General features: G+C 30.3%; 2 protein-coding genes across 5 annotated transcripts in view; both read right to left on the bottom strand.

The window, feature by feature from the left end:
- Positions 1-169: 169 nt before the first annotated feature.
- On the bottom strand, positions 170-3857 carry baf (barrier to autointegration factor). 2 transcript variants are annotated; one of them, XM_024359842.2, is made up of 3 exons: positions 3690-3857; positions 3483-3612; positions 170-552 (listed from the first exon to the last, which is right to left on the bottom strand). In XM_024359842.2, exons 2-3 carry the CDS (start codon positions 3606-3608, stop codon positions 406-408), a joined length of 273 nt encoding a protein of 90 aa, XP_024215610.1. In that variant the 5' UTR covers positions 3609-3612; positions 3690-3857; the 3' UTR covers positions 170-405. The 2 variants fall into 2 exon arrangements, with proteins under 2 accessions (XP_024215610.1, XP_014283773.1); XM_014428287.3 differs by having other exon boundaries at positions 3694-3855.
- A 4379-nt stretch (positions 3858-8236) lies between these two features.
- The window catches only part of MESR3 (misexpression suppressor of ras 3), a 129718-nt gene continuing 115543 nt past the window's right edge, over positions 8237-22411 (bottom strand). For all 3 annotated transcript variants that reach the window (XM_014428314.2, XM_067045060.1, XM_014428313.3), the window contains exons 3-5: positions 13244-13346; positions 11477-11641; positions 8237-10187 (exon numbers count right to left, since the gene is read on the bottom strand). In XM_014428314.2, coding sequence (XP_014283800.1) covers positions 9931-10187; positions 11477-11641; positions 13244-13346 — 525 coding nt within the window. In that variant the 3' untranslated portion in view covers positions 8237-9930. The remainder of the gene's footprint in view (positions 10188-11476; positions 11642-13243; positions 13347-22411) is intronic.

Below are 22411 nucleotides of genomic sequence, written 5' to 3'. Positions count from 1 at the left end.
ACATAAAAATATTAATATATTTGGTTAGAAAAAATAAACAATTGAGAGAGCGCCAAAATTAAAATACATATATATGAAAAAATAAACACACACACATATATAAAAATAAAATAGATATACTTGAGTTAAAATGAACAGGTAAGTTTTTACAAGTCAAAAATTTTTCATATTTAAAAGAAAAAAATTTTTATTTGTCAAATGGAATGATAAAATTTTTCACCCATTTAACGACAAACAGAAATATTTTATTACAGTAAATATAAATTACATTCATAATGATACATTGTATAATATTTCATTACTATTTTTAAAATAGTAAAACATACGGAATAAGAAGTAAGGCAAAAATAATTCCCTCGTATTATATAATTAAAATGGGTTAACAAAAGTAAAATACACCATAATTTACAAAAATTCTTCACACCAATCATTCAAACAATCATAACAATCACTAGACTGTTTCGAATTGGCCTGACATGTATCTTTCATCCAATCCTGAAACAGCTCCTTATTTTTCTTCAAAACCAAGAACTGGCCAAGAACGACATATGCCTAGAAAAGCAAAAAAAAATCTTCAATTATGCGTTTCATGATTTTCTATATACAACATTGTGGAAGCATATTAACATTATCAATAGGCTACGATCAATGACTAAAATGTAAAAATTATGTAAAGGATGGTGGTCAATGTCAAAATAAAAAATATTGTTGAACTGTTTAATAAATGCCATTATTTAAGCTCACATCGCTACCTTCTTCGGAACTACAAAGACAAGATAAATATAATAGAGAATCATAGAGTCTGGGTGGTGGTCAATATAGGTAGAAAATAGTAAATATTACTCATTTATTGGTAACTAACGTTTCACCCTACTTTGCAGGCCTTCAGTTGATCTTTATTATTTTGTACCTTTATTCACCAACAACCCAGACTATCCTACAATCTATTATACACGGTCAACTAATAATCTTTCAATAATAAAAAATCATTTGAACAGAAATAAAGAAAGTTATTAAATACTAAAAAGAAAGAAATTTATTGCAGAACTTATTCATTCAGATATGTGTATTTACTTCAGAAATTTAAATGAGAGATTATAATTGGTTGGAATGGATAAAATATCAGATTTTTAAGGGTATTTTTATGAAATTAATTAGTATACTTTCATTTTCATAATCTTAATATTCTTTCAATTTATAGTGAACTATTCCACAAATTGAGTAATTTTTTACCAATGATGGAATCTAAGAAATTATGCATAATATTTTTTTAAAGGTTCAACACATAAAAATTTGCACTCGACATGGATGTTACAACACATTCTTCACCTAAGATTTATTCCGTGTTCATCATGCACTCCAGACTGAGTCAGTTTTCTACCAAACATCATATTATTTGTGCTAAAGACAGTCTCTTGATGGGGACATATCCTTTTACTACCTTACTTACCAACTCACCACGAGTTGAAAAGAAAAAAAAAACAACACAAAACTGGATAAAAGATCTGTCTATGGCGAGTAAATAAGATCTTACTTACTAAATATACTGTCTGTAGATTTAAGTAATAGGCATTCATTTATTTACTTTTTATTTTTTAATTTGAATTAAGTGGTTTCGAATCCTTTGGTAGTCAGATTGGACCAACAATTTATATTTATATAAATATTAGCAAAAGAAATTTTGGCCTTGACATTTTGATTTTCAAAAAAAAAGGTTATAATACTAGCTCAATATCTATTTTAAAATATCATAACTAAGTAAATCTCTCAATATTCCCTAACATAAGCACTAAAGGATCCTATAAAAGTGGGTAATAATCATGTATATTTTTATAAAATGATTTTTGTACAAGTTTATAAAGTCTTCCAATCTTCTAAAATATTCTGTTGAGTACTATTAAGGCTGTCTTAAGTTTCCGTATAGAATTAAGATAAGTTATACAAACGATAAACTATATTTGTATGGATGTAATTAACAAGTAAACTAAAGAAAATGTTATATCCTAAAGAAAGGGAAAGGATCCCGAAACATCAAAGAAAAATTAAGAAAACATTAAGTTAACAAAAATAAGAGTTAATTTCACAAGTATTAATATATTAAATAAATACTTGTCCATAAGAGAATGGAGAAATCTCTATTTACTTCAAAATAAACCTGGGCAACGAGGGCATAGTCAACTCCACTTTTAGACTTGATTTTTCCTTTGAAGGAGATGGGGTATGCAATTACTTAGTCCATCTTATTATGTTACCTTATTTTTTATGTTAAATGTGACCACCACCTATCTTCTCCAACATTACTAAAGACATATTGGTGGTAAACACACCCATTATAATTTTCAATTAACTTCAATACTTTTTATGGAATGACTAATATTCCATTAAACTGAACAGTTCTACTTCAAATTTAAGTATAATTAATAATAAAATAATTTCCTTTGCATGAGCCAATAATTTTAAATACTTACGTCAATACAGAAATAAAAAAAAAAAAAAAGTCAGGATACATATGAAAAATATTCAGGGATTTATAAGCTGAACTAGTAGATAAGCCTTTCAAACAGGGTTTAACATGAGGAAAGTACATGGGCAAAAACTGTTAGTAGCCATTGAAACTTTGGTAAAAAATTCAATAAACACTAGATTACAGACAAATAACCTTTTCTTCTAAAATTAAACTTATTGATACACATACCCATAATATCATTGCTCAATTAAATATGTTTCTTTAGCAAAATTATTTACTAAAAAATAGGTTTTGCATTATGATTTCATGACTTGTAATTTAAATCAAATGTAAAATTGACATAATTCAGAATCTGGAGCCAGTAAAATGACCAGTTTCATCAATCTAGTAGTATTAAATTAGCTCTATTAATAGTTATTAGTAACTGGTACTTAGCCAAATTTACAAATGAGCATACTTGGTAGATTCAGTTATGATAGACATGAATAACTTCAGAATGGTTATAAATACAGAACGAAGGCAGAATAACTCACATTTTGAATAATACAGTAAGTTATCTTTCAAAGAATTTATAAAATTATTAGTTATAAATAATTAGTTTATTTATGGCCTACTCTTTCAAGTGATCATGTTTTGTTAGATCTCAATTTGATCAAATATCTTAATTGATAATTATTAAGTATCCGGGTTTTAGGTGTAAAGGGAGTTAAGTCTGAATACACAGTTTTAATTAAAACGGAAGAGTAAAATTTGGGCTTTTATACATTTATTTTTGTTCAGGAACCTTGAACTGTGAAACAGGCAGTTTACTACAGTGTAAGACACTTTATAATTTAAAAAACTGACTAGCCCAAATTTTTAACCCCTTTGTCTCAACTTCATGTTTGTGCACTTAACTCCCTTCATGTATCAAATAAAGGTATAAGAGAATGAATATCATTGATCATTAATCTTAAAATAACTTTAGGCAGAAAAACAATTAATTAATTTCACTTGAAAAGGACATTACAAGCACCTTATCAAAGCCTTGACTTTCCAATCTCCTACCAAGAACCTCTCCAATACCAGCAAGTTCAGTAACAGACTTTTCTCCCATAGGTTCAGCAACGAAGTTGCGATGTTTCTGTGAAGTACTAGACATTTTTCTAAAACCAAGAACATAAACTGTCATAAAATTTACCTAATCCGGTTACTAACAACAATAAATATAAAATACACTGACTTACTAAGATTGAAATAAGGATATTTCAAGACTTGTATCAATCAAATTAAAAACACCTATGCTATGGGAAATCAAGTAAAACTTTGAAACAAACTAGGAGGCAAAAAATCTGGTAACTTCTTTTTTTGGTTGATGATAACCAGAATATAGCCTACCACAGCGAAATTAAGGCGGCGAAATGAATTGCCAGTCAGTGTTTAGTCATAATTTTATACATGTTAACTAATGACTCATTTTTCATTTTATACATGTATTCAATTTAAATAAATACTATAAAACAAAAATGCAATTAGAATTACGTGTTAAAATATTTTAATTACCTATTTTACTCAAAATTTATATATGGAGTTATTAATTACATTTTAAAACAATCATAAACTGAATATCGAACGAGTTTTAATATCTAAAGACACATTATAAGAATTTTGGGAGAAAGGTTGAAACCATTTCAACGATAGTAAAAAGACAACTTTCAACTTTGTTAAGAAATATGGTACCTATTCTAATATGCAGAGGCATTATTAGTCATAGTTACAAATAAACTGCATGTGACAAATATTTGGAAATTTGAAGTTGTTTTGAGAATTTATTTTATTTATTGGTCATTGATAGGAGCGTTCGTGAAAAAAAGTATTGTGGGGGGGGGGAATAAAATTTGCCAACAACTTTGACCAGGTTTCTCAACGTACTGGATTTCTGATTAGTATTTCTTAAAACTTACACGTTTCCTAAACATTTTTGGAAAACTACAGCTTTGAGCAGCGCTTAAAGGGCCAAGCCTAATGTCATGTCCTAACTGGTCAAGCTATAAGTAGGACGAAAATTACAAAAATCTATCATAATGCTATAATTTTTAAACGAATTAGCCTAAAAACCCCTTTTCCTTTCCGAATTTAACTTGGTAAATAATAAAATAAATTATAAATTATTGAACGTATTGAAATCCTCAGAAAATCAATCTTTTTTCGGGTAATAAAATGGTATGAAAACCAAGTATTTTATTTTTTAAACATCAAACCAATAATAAACTAAATAAGTGTAAATTCCTTACATTTTGGTACTCTTAAGATCCAATTAGTGGCAAAAGTGGGATCTTAGTGGAATATATTGGAGAAGTTTTAAAATATTACTTACTGTTTTTTAGGGTTCTGATTCAGTATTTCAACCTAGTCACTTTGAATTTTGGTAATAATAAAAATAAAATTCAAAATTCTATATTCTGTCTTATGTTTTCAATCTTGCTTGGTTCAAAACCGAAATTACAAAAAAAAAAAAAAATTAGAATCAACATTTTTACTTTTGTTTAATTTAATACAGCATTAGCCATTTAAATAATACATGGTTCTGATCTTTGAACCTTGATTACTTAAAAACTATCTAAGGTGGATCCTGCATTTCTGAATAACATTACAATTCATGAACTGTAATTTTAAAAATGATTTCTTACTATAAAAATTAATCTAAAAAATTTGCCACCAAGACCATAATCAAAAAGTTTTTTTTTCATCTAGGGGTAAATATTTTTTTTTAATTTTTGTAGTTTATGGTAAGAAAGCATAACTGGGATTCTTGATTTTTTTTTTATACTTTTAATCCATATTTATTGGCAAAACAGACTTAATGTATCTTCATATTTTTTTTTATATTTCATCTTATCTTCTTCATCTATGCTTAATCCACTTTTTAATTTATTATTATTTTATTTTTTATAAATCCGACAGTTAAATTATTAACATTGTTTATTCAGTTTCTCCAAAATTTGCATACTACAAGCTGCATCGTTCATTGACCAATCCATTGATAGCAACCCAGTTCTTAAACTGCTATTAGTTTAAAGTAGACATACTTATGTTGTATAAAAACAACACATTGGCTTTGGAAGCTTTAGTTGAAGTATTCTTCTTATAGTAAGATTATTATAATTTGCTATCCCTTACTCTTCTATACATCTGCTCTGCATTTATAATTTTGGTTATCCCAGTTTTTTGTTGAGAATTTAACATCCTTCTGTATTCCGAATAGGGTAGGAGGAAGACTAGTGCCAAATTGAAAAAAATAGTCATAAAGAGATGCCAAAATTTTGTATTTTCTGAAATTAAACTAAGGTTTATTAAATATTGGCTTGAAAAACTAATGATTAAATTTCTTAGACAACCACTGATATACCTGATCTTTGGTAACTACTTACATTTTAATAAAAATGGTTTGGAAAATCTCTTTTCTTCTCTATTCATTAAATGTATCTAAATAATTATTTTTCTAAACATTTAACATAAGTTTCAGTTTTCCACATTTTACTTATTAATCCTTGTGGGGCTTTCTTTTAGTCTCAAATGATGTTCACTGCATCAGATTTTGCTATAGGAGCAGTTCTCTCACAAAATGACTGTCCAATCACGTTCTTTATTAAATTATTAACTAAAAAAACAACACTCATCCATAGAAAAAGAACCCTATGCTATCGTTGAAGCTTTAATTAAGTGGAGGCACTAACTTCTGGGTAAATGTTTTCTTCTGGTTACGGATCAGAAATCTATCTCCTTCATGTTCCACAATAAGAATAAAGGCAAAATTAAGAATAAAAAAATTATTAGGAGTCGATTATAGCACTCTAGTTACAATTTTGAGATTGTTTACCGTTCAGGTAAAGATAATGAAGCTGCTGATGTTTCGAGGATACGCTCTTCCATTGGAGGGAATATAACTAAACTAACATCTTTGCATGAAGATCTATGTCACCCTGGAGAGACAAGCTTATATCATTGGGTTCAGATTAAAATCCTTCCATCCTCCCTGGAAGAAATGAGACAGATCATATTGTGATGTAGGGTGAGCACTCAAATTAATCCTCGATTTGGGAAACACCTTGGGCAACTGATCAGATCTGCACAGCCATTCGAAAGACTCAACATTGATTTTAAAGGAGCCACTGCCCACTGTAACGTGGAGCTGATATCTACTGTTATTATAGACGGATTCTCTCAATTTCCATTTGCCTTTCTCTGTTCTGATGTGTCTGCTGGTTCAGTCATATCTAAGTTTGTGGATCTCTTCTGAATGTTTGCTGTAGAATCATTCATCCATTCTAATCAGGGCTCAAGCTTCATGTCGAATTGGTCAAATGTATGAAATGGGAATCTCTTCGAACAGAACAACACCCTACCATCCACAAGGTAATGGACAGATGGAATGATAGGTGGCCATCATCTGGAAGATAATAGAGTTGGCCCTAACATATCAGGATCTCAATTCAGGAAGATGAGAAAACGTCCTATATTAAGTGGAATTTCTTAAAGGGAATCTTCAATACTCTTTTATAAGGCTGCCTGATGGGAGGGAGACAACATTATCAAACTGGCTCTTGCTCAGCCACCAGATTTTTTCAACAACCCATTGAAAGTTTAGGTACATCTTACTCAAACGATGAGTATTCTTACTTTTTACCAAGGATCAATACAACTACTTCAAATCAAAGTAAACAGATATAATTGTATTATTTATTATTATCTATACAATAAAACTGGGATGTACTTTTCTGTAACATCTCACTCACCAACTTATTTGTCAGTGTATTTCATAAACAACAATGCCTATAAAGTTTAATTTATTAATTGTGGTTCCTCTTATACCATATATGTGCAATAAGGCTGGGAATAAAAAAAACTATTATTTTTAATAAATAAAACAAATTCATTTTTTCGAATAACTCAAAACCTATAATCTTCGGAAAGATTACAGCCAATCATGAATTTAATGATGAAATTCTCTATGATAAAAAACTAAAATAATATTAAATTGGATCATTATTAGCAAAGATTTGTATTTCAGTAATTATTCTTTTTAATTGACTTTTTTATGTTCTGTACATCTATTGCAATATTATATTTATGTTATTAGATTATAAAATGTATAAATGCAGTGACTACTTAATCTTGGGTAGTTGCAAGAGGTAGATTTTAATGAGTTTTTTTGTCTGATGAAATCAGAATAATATTGGGGTAATTATGATGCAAAATAAAAAAATATATACCATAATTGATAAACTGCCAGTTTAATTAGGTAGGATAGTTGACAAAAAATAGTTAATTTTATTTATTGCTTACTTGTTATAATAAAAATACACAAGTGTTTCATGATATATTTCAATATTTTGTTTTGATCAAGGTAAGAGATATATTTTAACTGTGGCAATTTAATTTAGGTTACTCGTAGTCGAATAAAGAAACTTGTTGCAAAATTGGACCATTTGAGATAAAAGTTAATTCTCTCTATTATACATTATATGCAACTATTTTATAATTATTTTTTTAATTCTTTGGCAAATTCACATCAATTCATCACCAAAAGTATGATTGCAAATTAATAAAATAAAGGAATTAGTCTAAAATAAGTAACTTTTCTATAACTTCAGGTTTGAGAGAGTGCACACATCATATTGTTATAAATACAATGGTACAATTTATATAACAAAACAATGTCATTTTATAATATTATTTCTTTATATACTCACAACTATGCAGATAAATGGAAAAAAAAAAAAATTAAAATGCAAGAATATGACATCTCTTTATTTCATACACATTCCATAATGGCTTTTAAATATCTAACAATTTCTTTTCTAAATCTTCTCTTCTACATCAATCAATCAATAAGATTCAATTAATTTAACCTAATAATAGCAATTGGACATTTTTATTTACAAAAAAAATTGCTAACTACTGTCTATGTTTTCAAGTAGACATAATCATCAATTCAGAAGTAGATAACAACTAAAGTAACATTTTAATCCAATTTAACACAAATAAATCTCCACAATTAACACAATGCAATATTAGTTTCAGAAACAAAAGGGTACACTATAAAATAACCCTTGAATTAAACAATATAGTTATTACTATAAAATAATATAAATATTAAATACAAGTTACTCAGAGGAAAATATTCCTTATCACACAATGAAGCCATTTTATATACACAAAGCTTCTTCGGTCAGGGCATGTCAATGTCACCCCAAAGAAATGCATAAATGGTTCTTAAACAAATCTTTCAGTAATATTAAGATTAAATTGAGGTTGAAAGTTCATATTATTTAAAATTTAAAAACAATTAACTAAGTAGAGGAAGCTGTAAAAATAGCAAATACAGTCTATATGTTTTATCTAAAATTACTAAATTACACAATGGTCAAAATTATACCATTGTTTGATACTATATTACATTCTTGCCAGCATAAACTGTAAATTATTTAATAAAACTTTCCAAAATCAGAGTATGAAATGATACGAAACAGTTATAGGTTTCTGAGAAGAAAAATTGGTTATCTAAAAACTATCAATCCATCATAGTATGGATCATCATTATTATTAGTAGTAGTAGTAGTAGTATATTATTTCAAATCTATATATTTTGTTGGCTTACTATCAAAATCTCTTATGTCTTTATAATTTTTTTTTTTCAGCCAAGACTCCCCCATTGGAGTCCTATACTGCCTAACCATGGTTGGGGGTCAAAGTTCTTCATTTTGTGGGACCGCCACTCAATGAAAAAAGTCAACGTCCCAGGCCGGATTCGAACCGGCACCGCCAATTGACATCAGATTGGTAAAGACTGTTTCTTAACCACTGAGCTATGGGCGGCCCTTCTTTATACTTATCGAAGTTAGTAAATCGCCTGACCAACGAGGTTTAAATTTAGCACAATCAATGGCTCAAAAACATAATGTTCTGATAGGAAGCATAAAATTAAAGAAATTTTGAAACCCTTCAGTAAATCTAGACAAAGCAGGTCTTGACAGTAAGCTGACAATTGTAAACTCTAATGCTACAATCTAGGAAAAACTCCTCAGTTTCACAATAAGAGCTAATATGCTCATAAATTTTGAACAAATATATTATTTACATTATAGTTTGTTTATAGAGTAACATTTAGTGCTACAACAAAATGTAGTATCATTAGAAGAAATTCAGTATAACAACTATTTAAAGTTATTTTGTGCCTAAACACTATAGATAATAAAGAAGGACCAATATCCTTTTAAGTGTTGGCTCATCTGAGAATGCAATATATGGTGGTTTTCCCACCTTTTTTCAAGAAATAATGATCTTAATAAACATCTTTTATACAAACTCTAGTCATTTTAATAACATCCATGTTTATGTGATATGGAATGAATCAAAAGACAGCAATTATATCTATGAGGGTTTGGCCATATCGGTGACAATATGACCAATGACTACAGCAGTCATTCCTTCTCCTCAGAAGAAGGAGGAAGCAAAGTCTGGAGGCTGACATAGCGACCCTTATCCCTGGCGCCAACAGACGTAATGTGCTGGAAGCAACAAGGTTGTGATATGTGAGTTTTTGCAGGTAAGGTTTTCGCTGGAACTGGGCGTTTTTTCCTTCCTGGTACCGAAAGAGAAATATTTTCAGGGCATGATGTTAGCTGCTCAATATGAGACCATAATTCACGGGCTGCAAACTCTGAATCAAAACTCAAACCTGAAAAAGTATTTCAGAGTATGTTATAAATTTTATAATGGCAATACATGAAGAGAAAAAACTTACATTTTAAAATATTTTCAAAAACGTTTTTACTAACTACTGATTTAATAATGACAAAAATATTCTATTTGAAATGAATTTGTAAATAAAATTGATAATACACAATAAAGGAGTATAGTATACAAAAAATTGACCTATTTAATATCCATATAAAACTTTTAAAAGATTTTCATAACACTAAATCACACTTAAGTAACCTCTACTGGAAATATGCAAAGCTATATTTAGGGCCAATTTATTTTAATCTACAAAATTAAAAGGATCAAATAATTATTTAATATATTTTTTTTTGAAAAATTAATTAAAAATGTTTGTGTAATTACAAACATGCAATTATCCAGAAAAAACCTTTCTGACAAATCTAATTTACAAAATAGCATTCTTGATTAATGATTAAACAATTAATACAGATTAATTTTAGGTTTTATTAATCTGAAACGTTTATAAATTAAACCTTTATCCAGAAATGTAAGTGGAACAGTGTACTTTGAAGATGGTATGATGCATTATTGTTAAATATTCTAGTAGAAAAATTAGCTGTAATATATTCTTAGAGAGATAGAGATTGTGAGTTTTAGCTGGATATTAAGTTAGCAAACTTTTTGCACATTGGCTCCCTGACTAAAAGAAAAATCAGTTCTTTTTATTTTTTCAGTTACAGTGAAATCACAACAATTTAAAGAAATGATAATGGAAATTTGCTTACTTTTAAAAAAAAAATCCTTAGAATAATTTTTAAACTTCGCTATTGAGTGAATAAAGTGTTAATCAATGAGTTACTCCAGTTTAATATATTCATAGCAAGAAAACTGAATTAAATAAATTGTATAATAACCATTAACTTTTCATATAAATTCAAAAAGGAAATAATTTCCTATTGACTGAGAACTTCTAAAGTTGATATAAAAGAGTACTTAATCAAATAAAATGTTAACAATTTTTGGAAATAAAGTCTCTTATAAAATTAATATTTCAGTCTTATGAAAGTATTTATGATTGTGAGCATGATTAAAAATAAAATGGAATATTTCCATTTCATAGAAAATTTTAATCTGAGAATCATTTTTCAAATTACCATCAACATCATAATTCTTTAGTCTCAAATATTCATTACTATTTATTGCCTATACTGAAATTTCAGGATAAATAAAAAATGGATATTTTTGGGACTTGTACTAATGCATAAGTGTAGTTTTATTTGTTATTAAGGTTTATGTCATACTGACCAATGAATGTTGAGTGATCAGATGAGAGACACATGGTATGGAAGGAAGGCCCAGACACCCTGTACGCTGACAAGTTATCAATTTTATCAGACCAAAGGCAGAAAGAAGAACCTCGCTCTGCAAGGACCAGTCGAATACCTCTCGACGTGCGAGATCTAGCTTCACCTGTTCAAATCAGACTCAATTAATAATTTATTTCATTAATAAGATATTTCTAATTTATTTTTAATCAATTGAGAGAAATCATTTATAAGTCACTTCACTAAATAACATTTTGAATAGCATTTTTTACTTTTTGCTGAGACTTGGACATTTCTTTAAATATACTTGGATTAAAATAGAAGTTTAAAATACCTCATTATGATTCTTACAGGATATTAAAGGGATAAGTATTAAAACAATTTAAAAAAAAAGGCTTTAAGTAGAAACTTTTATTTATCATTGAATTGGATTTATTGATACAGGAATAAAATAAAATTAATCGAGGTAATAAATGAAAATATTTTAGAATATTTATTATACTTAAAAAAAATGTATTACTTATATTACTTACTAAATACTTAGTATTATTATACTTTAAAAAAATTTAAAGTAATTAACTTCATCCTGGTAATAATATATCTCCCACAAATGTGAAATCAAGACAAGTTTTGGGTTGGAATATCATAGAGAGAACAATTTAGTCTGGGATAGCTTTTTCAGTGACAGCGAGGGTCCTCAGTGAATAAGACGCTGTGCTACTATCTCTGGGTCCATGTTCAAATTCGGCCATGCCAGACAATTGTAAATTCTATTATATTAGCCTTAAGCCAATCCTGTATGTTTGGGAAACCTACTGAGGCACAGCTCTACAAAGTTAGTAATGGATTATAGTGGTACAGGCATTAGTTTTTTTTTTTATCAGTGACAGCCAACAATAAGTTGTTTAAGGAGGGTATTAGAAAAAAATCTAAGTTTTGTAAGGATAGTTCTATATGGATTGTATGCATCCACAGGTCAAGGTTTGGCTTACCAACTATTGAGTAATAATGTTTACCAACAGTTGAGTTGGTGAAGTAATGATTTAGTTTAAAAAAAAAATTTATTACAGTGTTTTGTAGAAATACTTCCTGATCCAGTGTTATTTTTATAAATGAATTCTTATTTCTTCATTTGTGTACAAAGAAATCAATTTTATTTTTTACATTTAATAACTTTATTCTTTATTAAAAATGAAGTAAGTTATGAAATTAGAAAAAGGTAACTTATAAACTAAAAAAAAATGGTAAATTAAAATTTGTATTCATGAAAATTTACAACTGTATTATAAATATATGCTAGTAACAGCCCAATGGCAGTTATTTGTTATTAAAAAGCCCCAAGACTATGTTTTTAGATGCCTCAAGGATTATCCAGAATCAATTGAAAAACAAAGTAACTAGAAAAATTTAGTGGATATGAAATCCAAAATGGTGTGGGTTCAAACCCATAATGTTTTGAACAAGGCATTAGGGGCCCTTTACTCCGACATACTCGGCTATAACACCTCTGACTAAGTTTATTTGTGACACACTAAGAACCATTGAGAATTTTATGAAGGATTTTAGAATACAAAGATTGTGTAGTCCTAAAGTTTCACATATGATCAAAAAGTATTGACAATCTATTATAAAGGAGCTTTGTTACTGGCTCTAAGAAATTTATGCCAGTTGGTACCCCTTACATACCACTTATTAAGCAGTCCATGAACTTATTAAGCTCTTATTAAGAAAATCCATTAATTATTACCTGTATCTAGGAGTACCACAGGAACACCAGTAGCTTGCAAGTTCCATCTACCATCTCCACCTCTGCTAGTGTACAAATTTACCATAGAACCACAGACAAAGACCTGTAATCAGAGGAAAACTTATTATTACTAATTATAAAATTATGCGAGATAATTTATGGTATAGGTAAATCATCTATAATTTTTTTATAAAGTAACATATGAATAATTTATTTATTCAATTAATAATATAATTCTTTGAATAATATTTGTTTCTATCAAGGCTGGTGACCGCTGGAGAAGATGGAAAACCCCTAAAACATTATAGAAATTTTATGGCTTTGCTAAACCCATGAAGTGTGACATTGATACAAATCAAAGAATACTAAGTTGAACATAGGAAGTTTTTCAATCGGCAAAGTAATTATTATTGTAATTTTCATCATCCAAAAATTAATAACAATTATATTTTATGATTATTATTTTGTTTTTCTTCTAAGCATCTTCTGACCAGTGAATAAAAACAACAAAAACAAACTTGTTATTTATTCTTTATCTTGGCTGAAATAATAGTATTTTAGAAAAATAGTATAATTTTATTACTATGTATTTTATAGAAATTTATTATTTCTACTTTTTTTTAGATGAAATTCAGCATCACTTTTTGTACAAGAGTATTATTATGAGGTATAAAAAACGAAAATAATGTTTTTTAAAATATTGATAAGATATTTAGGTAATACAAAGACAGTATGGTATCTCTCATATTTCTGTGCCAAGAAGAGGATTAAGAGAGGTTTACACAACTCTGTTAGTAAAATCTCAGCAGTTCTGTTTTCAAAAGTATGTTGGCTGGGATTGCTAAAGGCATTTAAATACTCAGAAGGGAGGAGTCAGGTCAACCTTTGAAAAAATATGATTTTCATACACTTCAACATAAAGTTTATATTTTGAGAAATATTTATGTATTACTTTTGTATTTTCAGTAATACTTGATAATACCTTTTCATTATCCAACCCTCTCCCCTCCCCCAGAAAAAAGTTTTGTAAAAACCCTATGAGAAAGATGGATTGATCGTTTTGCGTATAATCCAATTTCGATGGTGATTCTTAGCAAATCGATAATAATAAATAGATAATTGACAGCATATAATCTAATACTGATATAATATTGAGCACAAGGTTACTACAAGCCTTCTTGATAGTGACTGTGGAAGAATGGCGAGGTGCGTGGGAAGTCGACCTCTGACCCTAAGGCTCAAGGCAACATCCCGACCAGCCCAGCTCGTACCGTGCCAACAATTAATTGATATATCGGATTTTATGATTACAGTAAGATAGCTATTAATTCTTAATTATATCTTTAATCATCGCCGAATACATAATACGCACTTTATAATCCTTTGAAGTAAAGAACAAAGACTCTTCTTCTTTCACAGCATAGTCCCCTCAGATACTCTATAGAAACTGTGTTTCATCGTAAAGCTATTTCCGCTTTTGTGCGTTGGAGGCATGCGTTTGACGCTTGCTTCTTCATCAGTACACACTGAGATATGAAGGACCATGTCATTGCCGGTTACCACTTTAACTTCAGCATGAAGCATTGTGAACGCCCGTCCAGTATAGTAGAAGTAAACAAGATGATGAAGCAATACATTTTAGGTAATAATAGAATATAATTGCTTCTGATGAAGCAAGCGTGTTGAGGCAACACGCTCATTGGTAATTATTTAAAAAAGCTACTTCTGTGATTTAAAATACTCCAAAACTCGATATTACTATCGATACCTTTTTCAGAATGCTTTTCGAGATATTTTAATGCGTTTCCTAGATAAATTTTTCAATTTTATAACTTAACACACTAGTTTTAAACCTTACTTCTATTATTCATAATCCTCCAAGGCGCCTGAAAAGAAGATCATGAACTTGTAATGTAGAAATGTTATTGGAGTGCTACCAATAGGCATTTCTTCATGATCTTTCATGCCATTATATCTTCTCACATTTACTTACTGTATATTTAGGTTACAATAAAGAAAAAAAAATGTTTATCCAATAGTTGTAACAATGTTTTCTGATTTAATATTCTGTAATAGTAGAGAGGAATTTTGTAGTGAATTAGTTAACTTTATTGTAAATTATTTATCATTGTTGTATTGATTTCGGTTGGATATTGACAAGAAGGGACTGGTGGAGCTGTGTCTCTAAACATTATAAGAGAGAACTATTCTTCCTTCTTGCAAGTTATATTATTTAGTTCAAGTTGTCTTAAATGATAACCTCAGTTTTGTTTATGAAGAGGTGTAAACTATAAGAAACGAAGCTCTATCAAATCGGCATATTCAATTTTGCCACAGAGTTTGTTTGAAAGATCTATTGATAATATCAAGCAGAAGAACCTCTGGAAATAGAGAGCATGTAGGTGACAACTTTGTGGTTTACTTGGATATAGTGCCTCGATTTCACCTTTAGATTGCAAGAGCAATTCGTGAAATGTTTAGGAAAAGGGAAATTTTGAGAGAATGCTCTCCAGATCACCGGTAAGTAAATGACGAACATTTGCTGACCCGAGAGCGACCGAACTTGGAACCTGCCAGGCGAGGTGGTGAGGCGAGGGCACTTACCCCGCGATAGCTGGCTGTGGAATGTCTTCGGCACAGCTGTACTCATCTTCTCGGGTCTGGGCCTTGAAGTGAGGTGAGCAGAAGGATAGAGTATCGGGTGAAAATGCTGAAAAGGTAAAAGTACGTTATATCGCAGCAAATACAGTAATGGTCTAGATTAAAGATATTTAAATCGATGTAAGTTTTTATGTGTAAAACCAAGTCTACATGCTGGCCACTGACCGCAAGTCCCAAACATCTAAAATATTTTTCCGAGTGCACTTCTTCTACAGAAGTAAAATAGGCGGAGGTCGTACATTATTATGTTTTATATTGTAATGGCAAAAAATAAAAGATATTTAAAAAAGAATGAATATAAAGTACTTAAAATATTAATAAAATTTACTTCTCTAAATGGAAATCCCTATATAACGGAAACTCTACTCAACGGGCAATTTTATAATGTAAGCAGCCAGCAAGGTACATTTTTTTTATCATACACTTTATTAAGGGATCTCTCACTCTGGTGAACACCAAGTTTATTCCCCATCATCACTCTTCACTCCTCTATAACGGACACTGGCATAAAGTGTGAATATACAAACTCACGATTCCAAAACTAAATTTTGTAAGTCACAAATCATCTATGGATCCAACAAAACGTTGGTCGACTCGAGATGTCCCTAGAATAATGCTTTTATTTTTTTAATAGTACACAAATCATACTATTTCGGACTTAAGAGGCGCCACAACTTATGTGATGATATGTAAATACGAGGGATTTAATATTTCATTTTGTATTAATCATTTTTTAAGGAAAACCTCTGTGCAACGGACAAAATCATCTCTGTGAGTGTCCTTTATATAGAAGTTTTACAGTGCTTTCTATAGAAAGTACGCAGAAAAACAAATACAGTGCAAAAACGTTTTTTGTCCTTCGTCACTTCTAAAGCAATCCCAACTAGCGCCAGGATAAGGATTTATTTAACTTCCTTCAATTCGTCCCCAAATACCGACAGTAGAGCTGGATGGTCATAAATTTAGGCAAACTAAGACCTGAAGAGAGAGGGAGGGCTCGACCGAACAAGTTTATTTTTATATAAATTTTTATATTGCATAATATTTTTTATTATGAATATGTAATTATTATGTTGATTTACTTCAAGATCGTTGATTTCTAGTGAGAAGTGTGTAGACGCACCATAAAGACAAGTCTATAGAAAGAACCCAAACGAGTTTTCTTATGGAAGTTTGTTATTTTTATTTAATTAGCTACAGGAGAGTTGAAAGCGGTAAGAAAAAAAATACAACGAAAGTTTAAAGGTAAAACTCGATTCGCATTCACTCTCCATTTTAAAATTCAAGTTACGCGACCAGTAGTGGCCCCACCTCAGCAGACAGCTGATGGAAGATGAAGAAAGTTGTCGGAGGTAATCGTAATCGTAACTTCGGCGAGTCGGTTCTCTACGCTGCTTTATTCGAATCTTCGTATTCGGATCTCCTTGTTCGTTTTCCACCTTTTCTTTCCATACATTCCTTTCGCTATTGTCCAATTCCTTCTTTTACCATACATTTTCAATTTTTTACAGTAGGTTGTTCTGAGCAGCTATAGGCTATTGCTATAGACCAGAGTTTCCCATATTGTTTAACAAGGAAATTTCCTTTTGTAATAAGGATTATGAAAAACTGTCACTTTTTAGTATTTTGTATGTGTAGTTTTTTGTCGGTTGTCGGATCACTGGTTGAGTTCTAGGACTGCAGTGAATTATAGTAGCAATAAACTTGTAGAAAATAATGAAATTTACAATACAACTTTTATTTACGTCTTATTATGAATTATTTTCGTTTACGTTTATTTATTAATCTTTTTTATACTAATAAAATAAATTTGATTTATTTATAAAATTAATTTGATATATTAAATTTTTCTTTTGACGATGATATTCGTCTTTATGACGGAGTACAGATGTTGAAAGTTTAGGAAACACTGCTACGATCGTGAGATCTCAATTACGATAAAGCATTTCATCATCCTAACAGTAGCGGCTTATTTCGTCAGAAGTTGTCTTTGAAGAAGGAAGTAAACAATTTTTTTATTTTTGGAGCAATGTTGTACTAAACTTTTAGCTTTCAAGCGGCCGTCATAAGGAGTATTCATGATCTTTAGTCTAACATGTTAAAGCATGTTAAATGTAAAAACTCATGCTAAATGGAAAAATATTTCCTTTTTTTACCATGTTCAACAAATATAACATATAACATGGTTGATAGTCTGTTACTAGGTCTGTTAAATGGAGAATGACGTCACGCAACTGACCAGCTTAGCTCGTCACCGTTTTATTTGTTGCCGTGTTAGGTTAGTAGCTCGTAGTTTGGGTTTTGATTGTGTTAGTATTGTTTTGGGTGTTTTTATGACAAATAAAGCAATGGATGACAATAATAATATAATGACAGTTGTCTATTAGCTCATCTTGTTTCCCTTCCTCACAAGTCACTCAGATCAACAAGGCACTCAGTAGCCAAACTTTCACTTTTCACTTAATTTAGGCATGTTGTAATAAACTACTTTAGTGAAAACTTATAAGCAAACAATAACATGAAGTTTTGGAAGGAAAGGTTATAAAACAAGTTGTTCAGAAAATCTGCTAGGAGCTCTTATGCATTTAACATTTAGCATGACTTTACATAGGGCTGCTCACAATCCAATACTTATATTTAACATGGTAAACAATTTTACATTTAACACATAATGAATGCCCTTATTATAGAAATAAAAAAATAACAAAAACTAAGAACAAAGAATCTCCTTTTTTTGAAGGTTCGTTCACTACCTACCGCAATAACTTTAAATACAAATTTCAACAGTTGAACTGTATATCCTGCGATTCCGTTTCTATTGAGACTATAATAGCTATAATTTATCCTCCACAATAAAAATAAAATAAACAAATGAGCATTTAAATAAAAGTAATAATTATAAATACAATTATTACTTACCATTAATACAATTCTTTTGTGTGATGTTCAAATTCACTTATTAGGTACAAAAAAGTTTCGTTTTCCTTACCCTTTCACACCTCTAATAGACGACCTCGGTAATAAACTGTACATAGTTCAAATAACGTTGACGGACACGAGTGCGTGTTGTAACTGTCAATTATTTCATTTCCGTTAACGCCCCCTATCCACAGCCTTCATTATTTCAGTTAATCGACAAATTGTCGAGACCTGGTTTCCATTTCCGTAACGATGAGCAATGTTTACATCCTAATAATAGAGATCCTCAGATTCTTGATGAAAATAAGATAAAGAAAATTAACAATGGCTTTTTATTTTTACCTCTTTTATAACACTAATTGTATTAGATGATTATAGATGATTATGTGTGATGTATTGCAGATGATTATACATATATTGTAAATCTGATTCATAATGTATTAAATGAAACACACAAGAGCCCCAAAGGTAAAAAAGGCAGTTATTTTACCTCAATGTTAGATTACTTAATTGAAAACTAGGTATAATTACTAGTCAAAATTGATGAGTCACCTCCTATCCATGAACCACCTCATTCCTAGTATAGGAAGGGGGAATAAAAAATGGTGGCTGTTTTAAAACGTTAAAAATAATTATTTTTTATTCGGAGCTCTATATCTTTACAACAGAACCTACCAACTCTCTCTACCAACAGAAATAAAAAATCTAGGAGAGGATCATTTAAATTAGAGTAAATTTGCTAAAATGTAAGCCCTAATAGAGCAAAATTTCATAAAAATGTTGTATGGAACGTACTGAAATATGAGTAGTCAGTTATTTTATTTTGAGAAATCTATATCTCCGGAAATATGTGACGTACAGATGTCAATTAATACTCAAATTAAAGTTAGTTTAATGAGCTATAAAGTAGTTTATGACGTTTATTTTCGTAGGAGTAGTAGTTTACATGAAATTTGCTAAAATAAATTGATTTATGGTTGTTCGGACAAATTTTCATTTGCCAAATTTATATTGGGTAAGATAACTGCCTTTTTTTCTTCCTGACTCTTGTACTATAATGCTTTACTCTAATACCAGGAATTTCTGTCGGCAAAATGGATCACAAAAAATAGTTGGTAGCCGCTTTTGAATTTAAATTTCAATTCATCATTTCAAATTCCTTCCATCGGTTCTTCTTGTAACTGTGGAAATTCTGCTGTGAAAGAATTGTGAATTTACAATTGAAAAAGGATCCAAAATACAATCAGCTAGGTTCATTTTCAAAATATCATCAAATCGTTGATTAAAATCAGAATGGGGAACATCCTAGCGGTCACAATAACAAAGTATGTCTTCATCTTTATTTTCTGCTATTGATAAATTTGGGAACTGGGTGAATTTACCTCGTCCAAAGTTTCGTTTGTACAGAAGAAGTTTTGTGACGAATGCTGAAATAACGGATTTCGTTTCCATTAATTTTTTTAAACAAGTCTGTCAAGTAAATTAAATTGGACTGTAATGCAACATATTTATATATTAAGAACTCCAGCACGGAGTTAAACAGTAGACAAAACCTTAAATCTTCTCTTCTTTCTTTTCCCGCTCCCTTACAGTTATTCATCACCATCCAAATGCACCTGTGACGATCACCGCCTCCCCCCCTGAATCTCTGCAGCACCCAAGGGGGCGGTTGGGCCCACTTTGGAAAGCACTGTTCTAGATCAAGAGCCATAGCCTCGACTCAAACACAAGAAGCATTCTAGTAACAGATACTATCAGGTAAACAATCTATTGTATTCCAATAATTCAAGGGTTTAGGGCTATCATTTAATATAGAAATTGTTTACTACAACTTAAGAAAGAGCAATTAAACGACCAAAAGACTAAAATACGATCTATACTAAAGGAAAATGAAGTAACACAACAACAACAAACAGCTGTGCAGTTAAAATACTTTCGAAAAGGAAAAGATGACGACAGAGGAATGCAGTAGTGCCAACTTGATCGACATTCCGCCTCCGCCCTTTACCAAATAGAAAGTGATCTGTTATTAACCTCTTCCAGTTGGCTTCTCCAATTTCGATATACCTACTCGAATTTCTCTTCCAATTTCACCAGTAGCCCCCTCCAACCACATTGTTCCGCACCTTAACAATATCTCTTCAATTGGATGTACTTAACCGATAGCTCATGACCCGGTTTCGCTCGATCTCAAATATAAATCAAAAGCTGTTTCCAAGAACTAAGGTTGTATATTTGACTAGTTAGAGGAAGAACTAAAACGAATAGAATAAAGAGCTATGAACTTTCCTCAGTTTATAGGAATACCATATAATTCCAAAACCTAAGGTCTTTCATAATAGAAAATGAGAATAAAGCCCAAAACTTTGTTGATACATGACGTATTTAAGGATCATCTTCGTACTCATAGTTAAAATTAAATTAATATTGCTTCAATCATAAATTTGCAATTTAATTATTTACATAATGTTCACTAGTTAGGACCATGTTTAATTTAGAGTAAATTAAATATTTTTTACAGATAAACCATGTTGGTCTGAGGTAGTATCCGGCCTGGAGGACCATGTTTGTTGAGCTAGGTAATTTAGCGAGAACCTAAATATTCCCTATAGATCCTTCGAATATATTAGGGGATTGTTTTGATTTGAGTCGTGGTAAAGGCTTACTTGATATAATATAATTGGTCTGTTCCATTTCCACCCTTCTGATACTCTGCTTGGTTTACGTTGAACCTTACTTTACTCAGTCGTTCTTAAAGAAATTAAAATATGACTTCATTGATAAGTGTTAAACATGAAGAATAAACAAGTCTTTTAAATTTTTCGAATTCATCGTTTCAATATGAAAAAAAAAAAACGCCTGCTTCTAGTGGAAGTTGGAAGTAGTTGAAGTGCCTTGAGTTCCGCTGCCCTTCACCTTACGCTAGCCACTTCCGGTGAAGAGGCCTTCCAAATCGACCAATACGGGTACTTCATCCTGAAAGGCCATCCGCTATAGAACTGGAAGTAAGAGGGAGACCGTTTTGGTATCGATAGCTAATCTCGTTCTTGAATTGAAATAGGCATTCCATCGTTCAGAATATTGCTTTCTAAATGGACCCGATTCCTAAACAATTCTACAATAATAAAGTTTTCGATTTATTTATATCGGTTGCATATCATGGAAGCATTGAACAGTCCTTGAAATAGAACAGTTGTCCACATTGCTATCCTGCAATCTGCGCATATTTTTCTTTGCTTACCGTCTCAGGATACAACACGTATTAAAAAACAATAAGGTTATTAAACTTTTTACAAAATTGTATATATACAGACCAAACAAAATTTTAAAATAACAGTGAAGTAAAAACCGGTTAATTAGATAAGTGGATGAAAGTATTTTGCCACATTTAAAGAGAAACAGAAACTTTAGTTTGAAAAATATTTTCAATGATCCTTCTTACATAACAGCATAGTTTGCTTTCCTAAAAATAAATTTTGTTAGGTTTATGAAATTAAAAATTTGATTTTTCAACACAAAATATAGATAAATAAAGAGCTGTAGATAGTTGACCGTAGATTAATGATTGGAGAAGTTTGTCGGGGGGGG

This window comes from Halyomorpha halys, unplaced genomic scaffold (genome assembly GCF_000696795.3).
Source record: "Halyomorpha halys isolate HHAL.00 unplaced genomic scaffold, Hhal_1.1 Scaffold710.1, whole genome shotgun sequence".
Taxonomy (NCBI): Eukaryota; Metazoa; Arthropoda; class Insecta; order Hemiptera; family Pentatomidae; genus Halyomorpha; species Halyomorpha halys.
The sequence above is the reverse complement of the archived record's forward strand: the minus strand, read 5'-3'. Positions and strand labels throughout refer to the sequence as shown.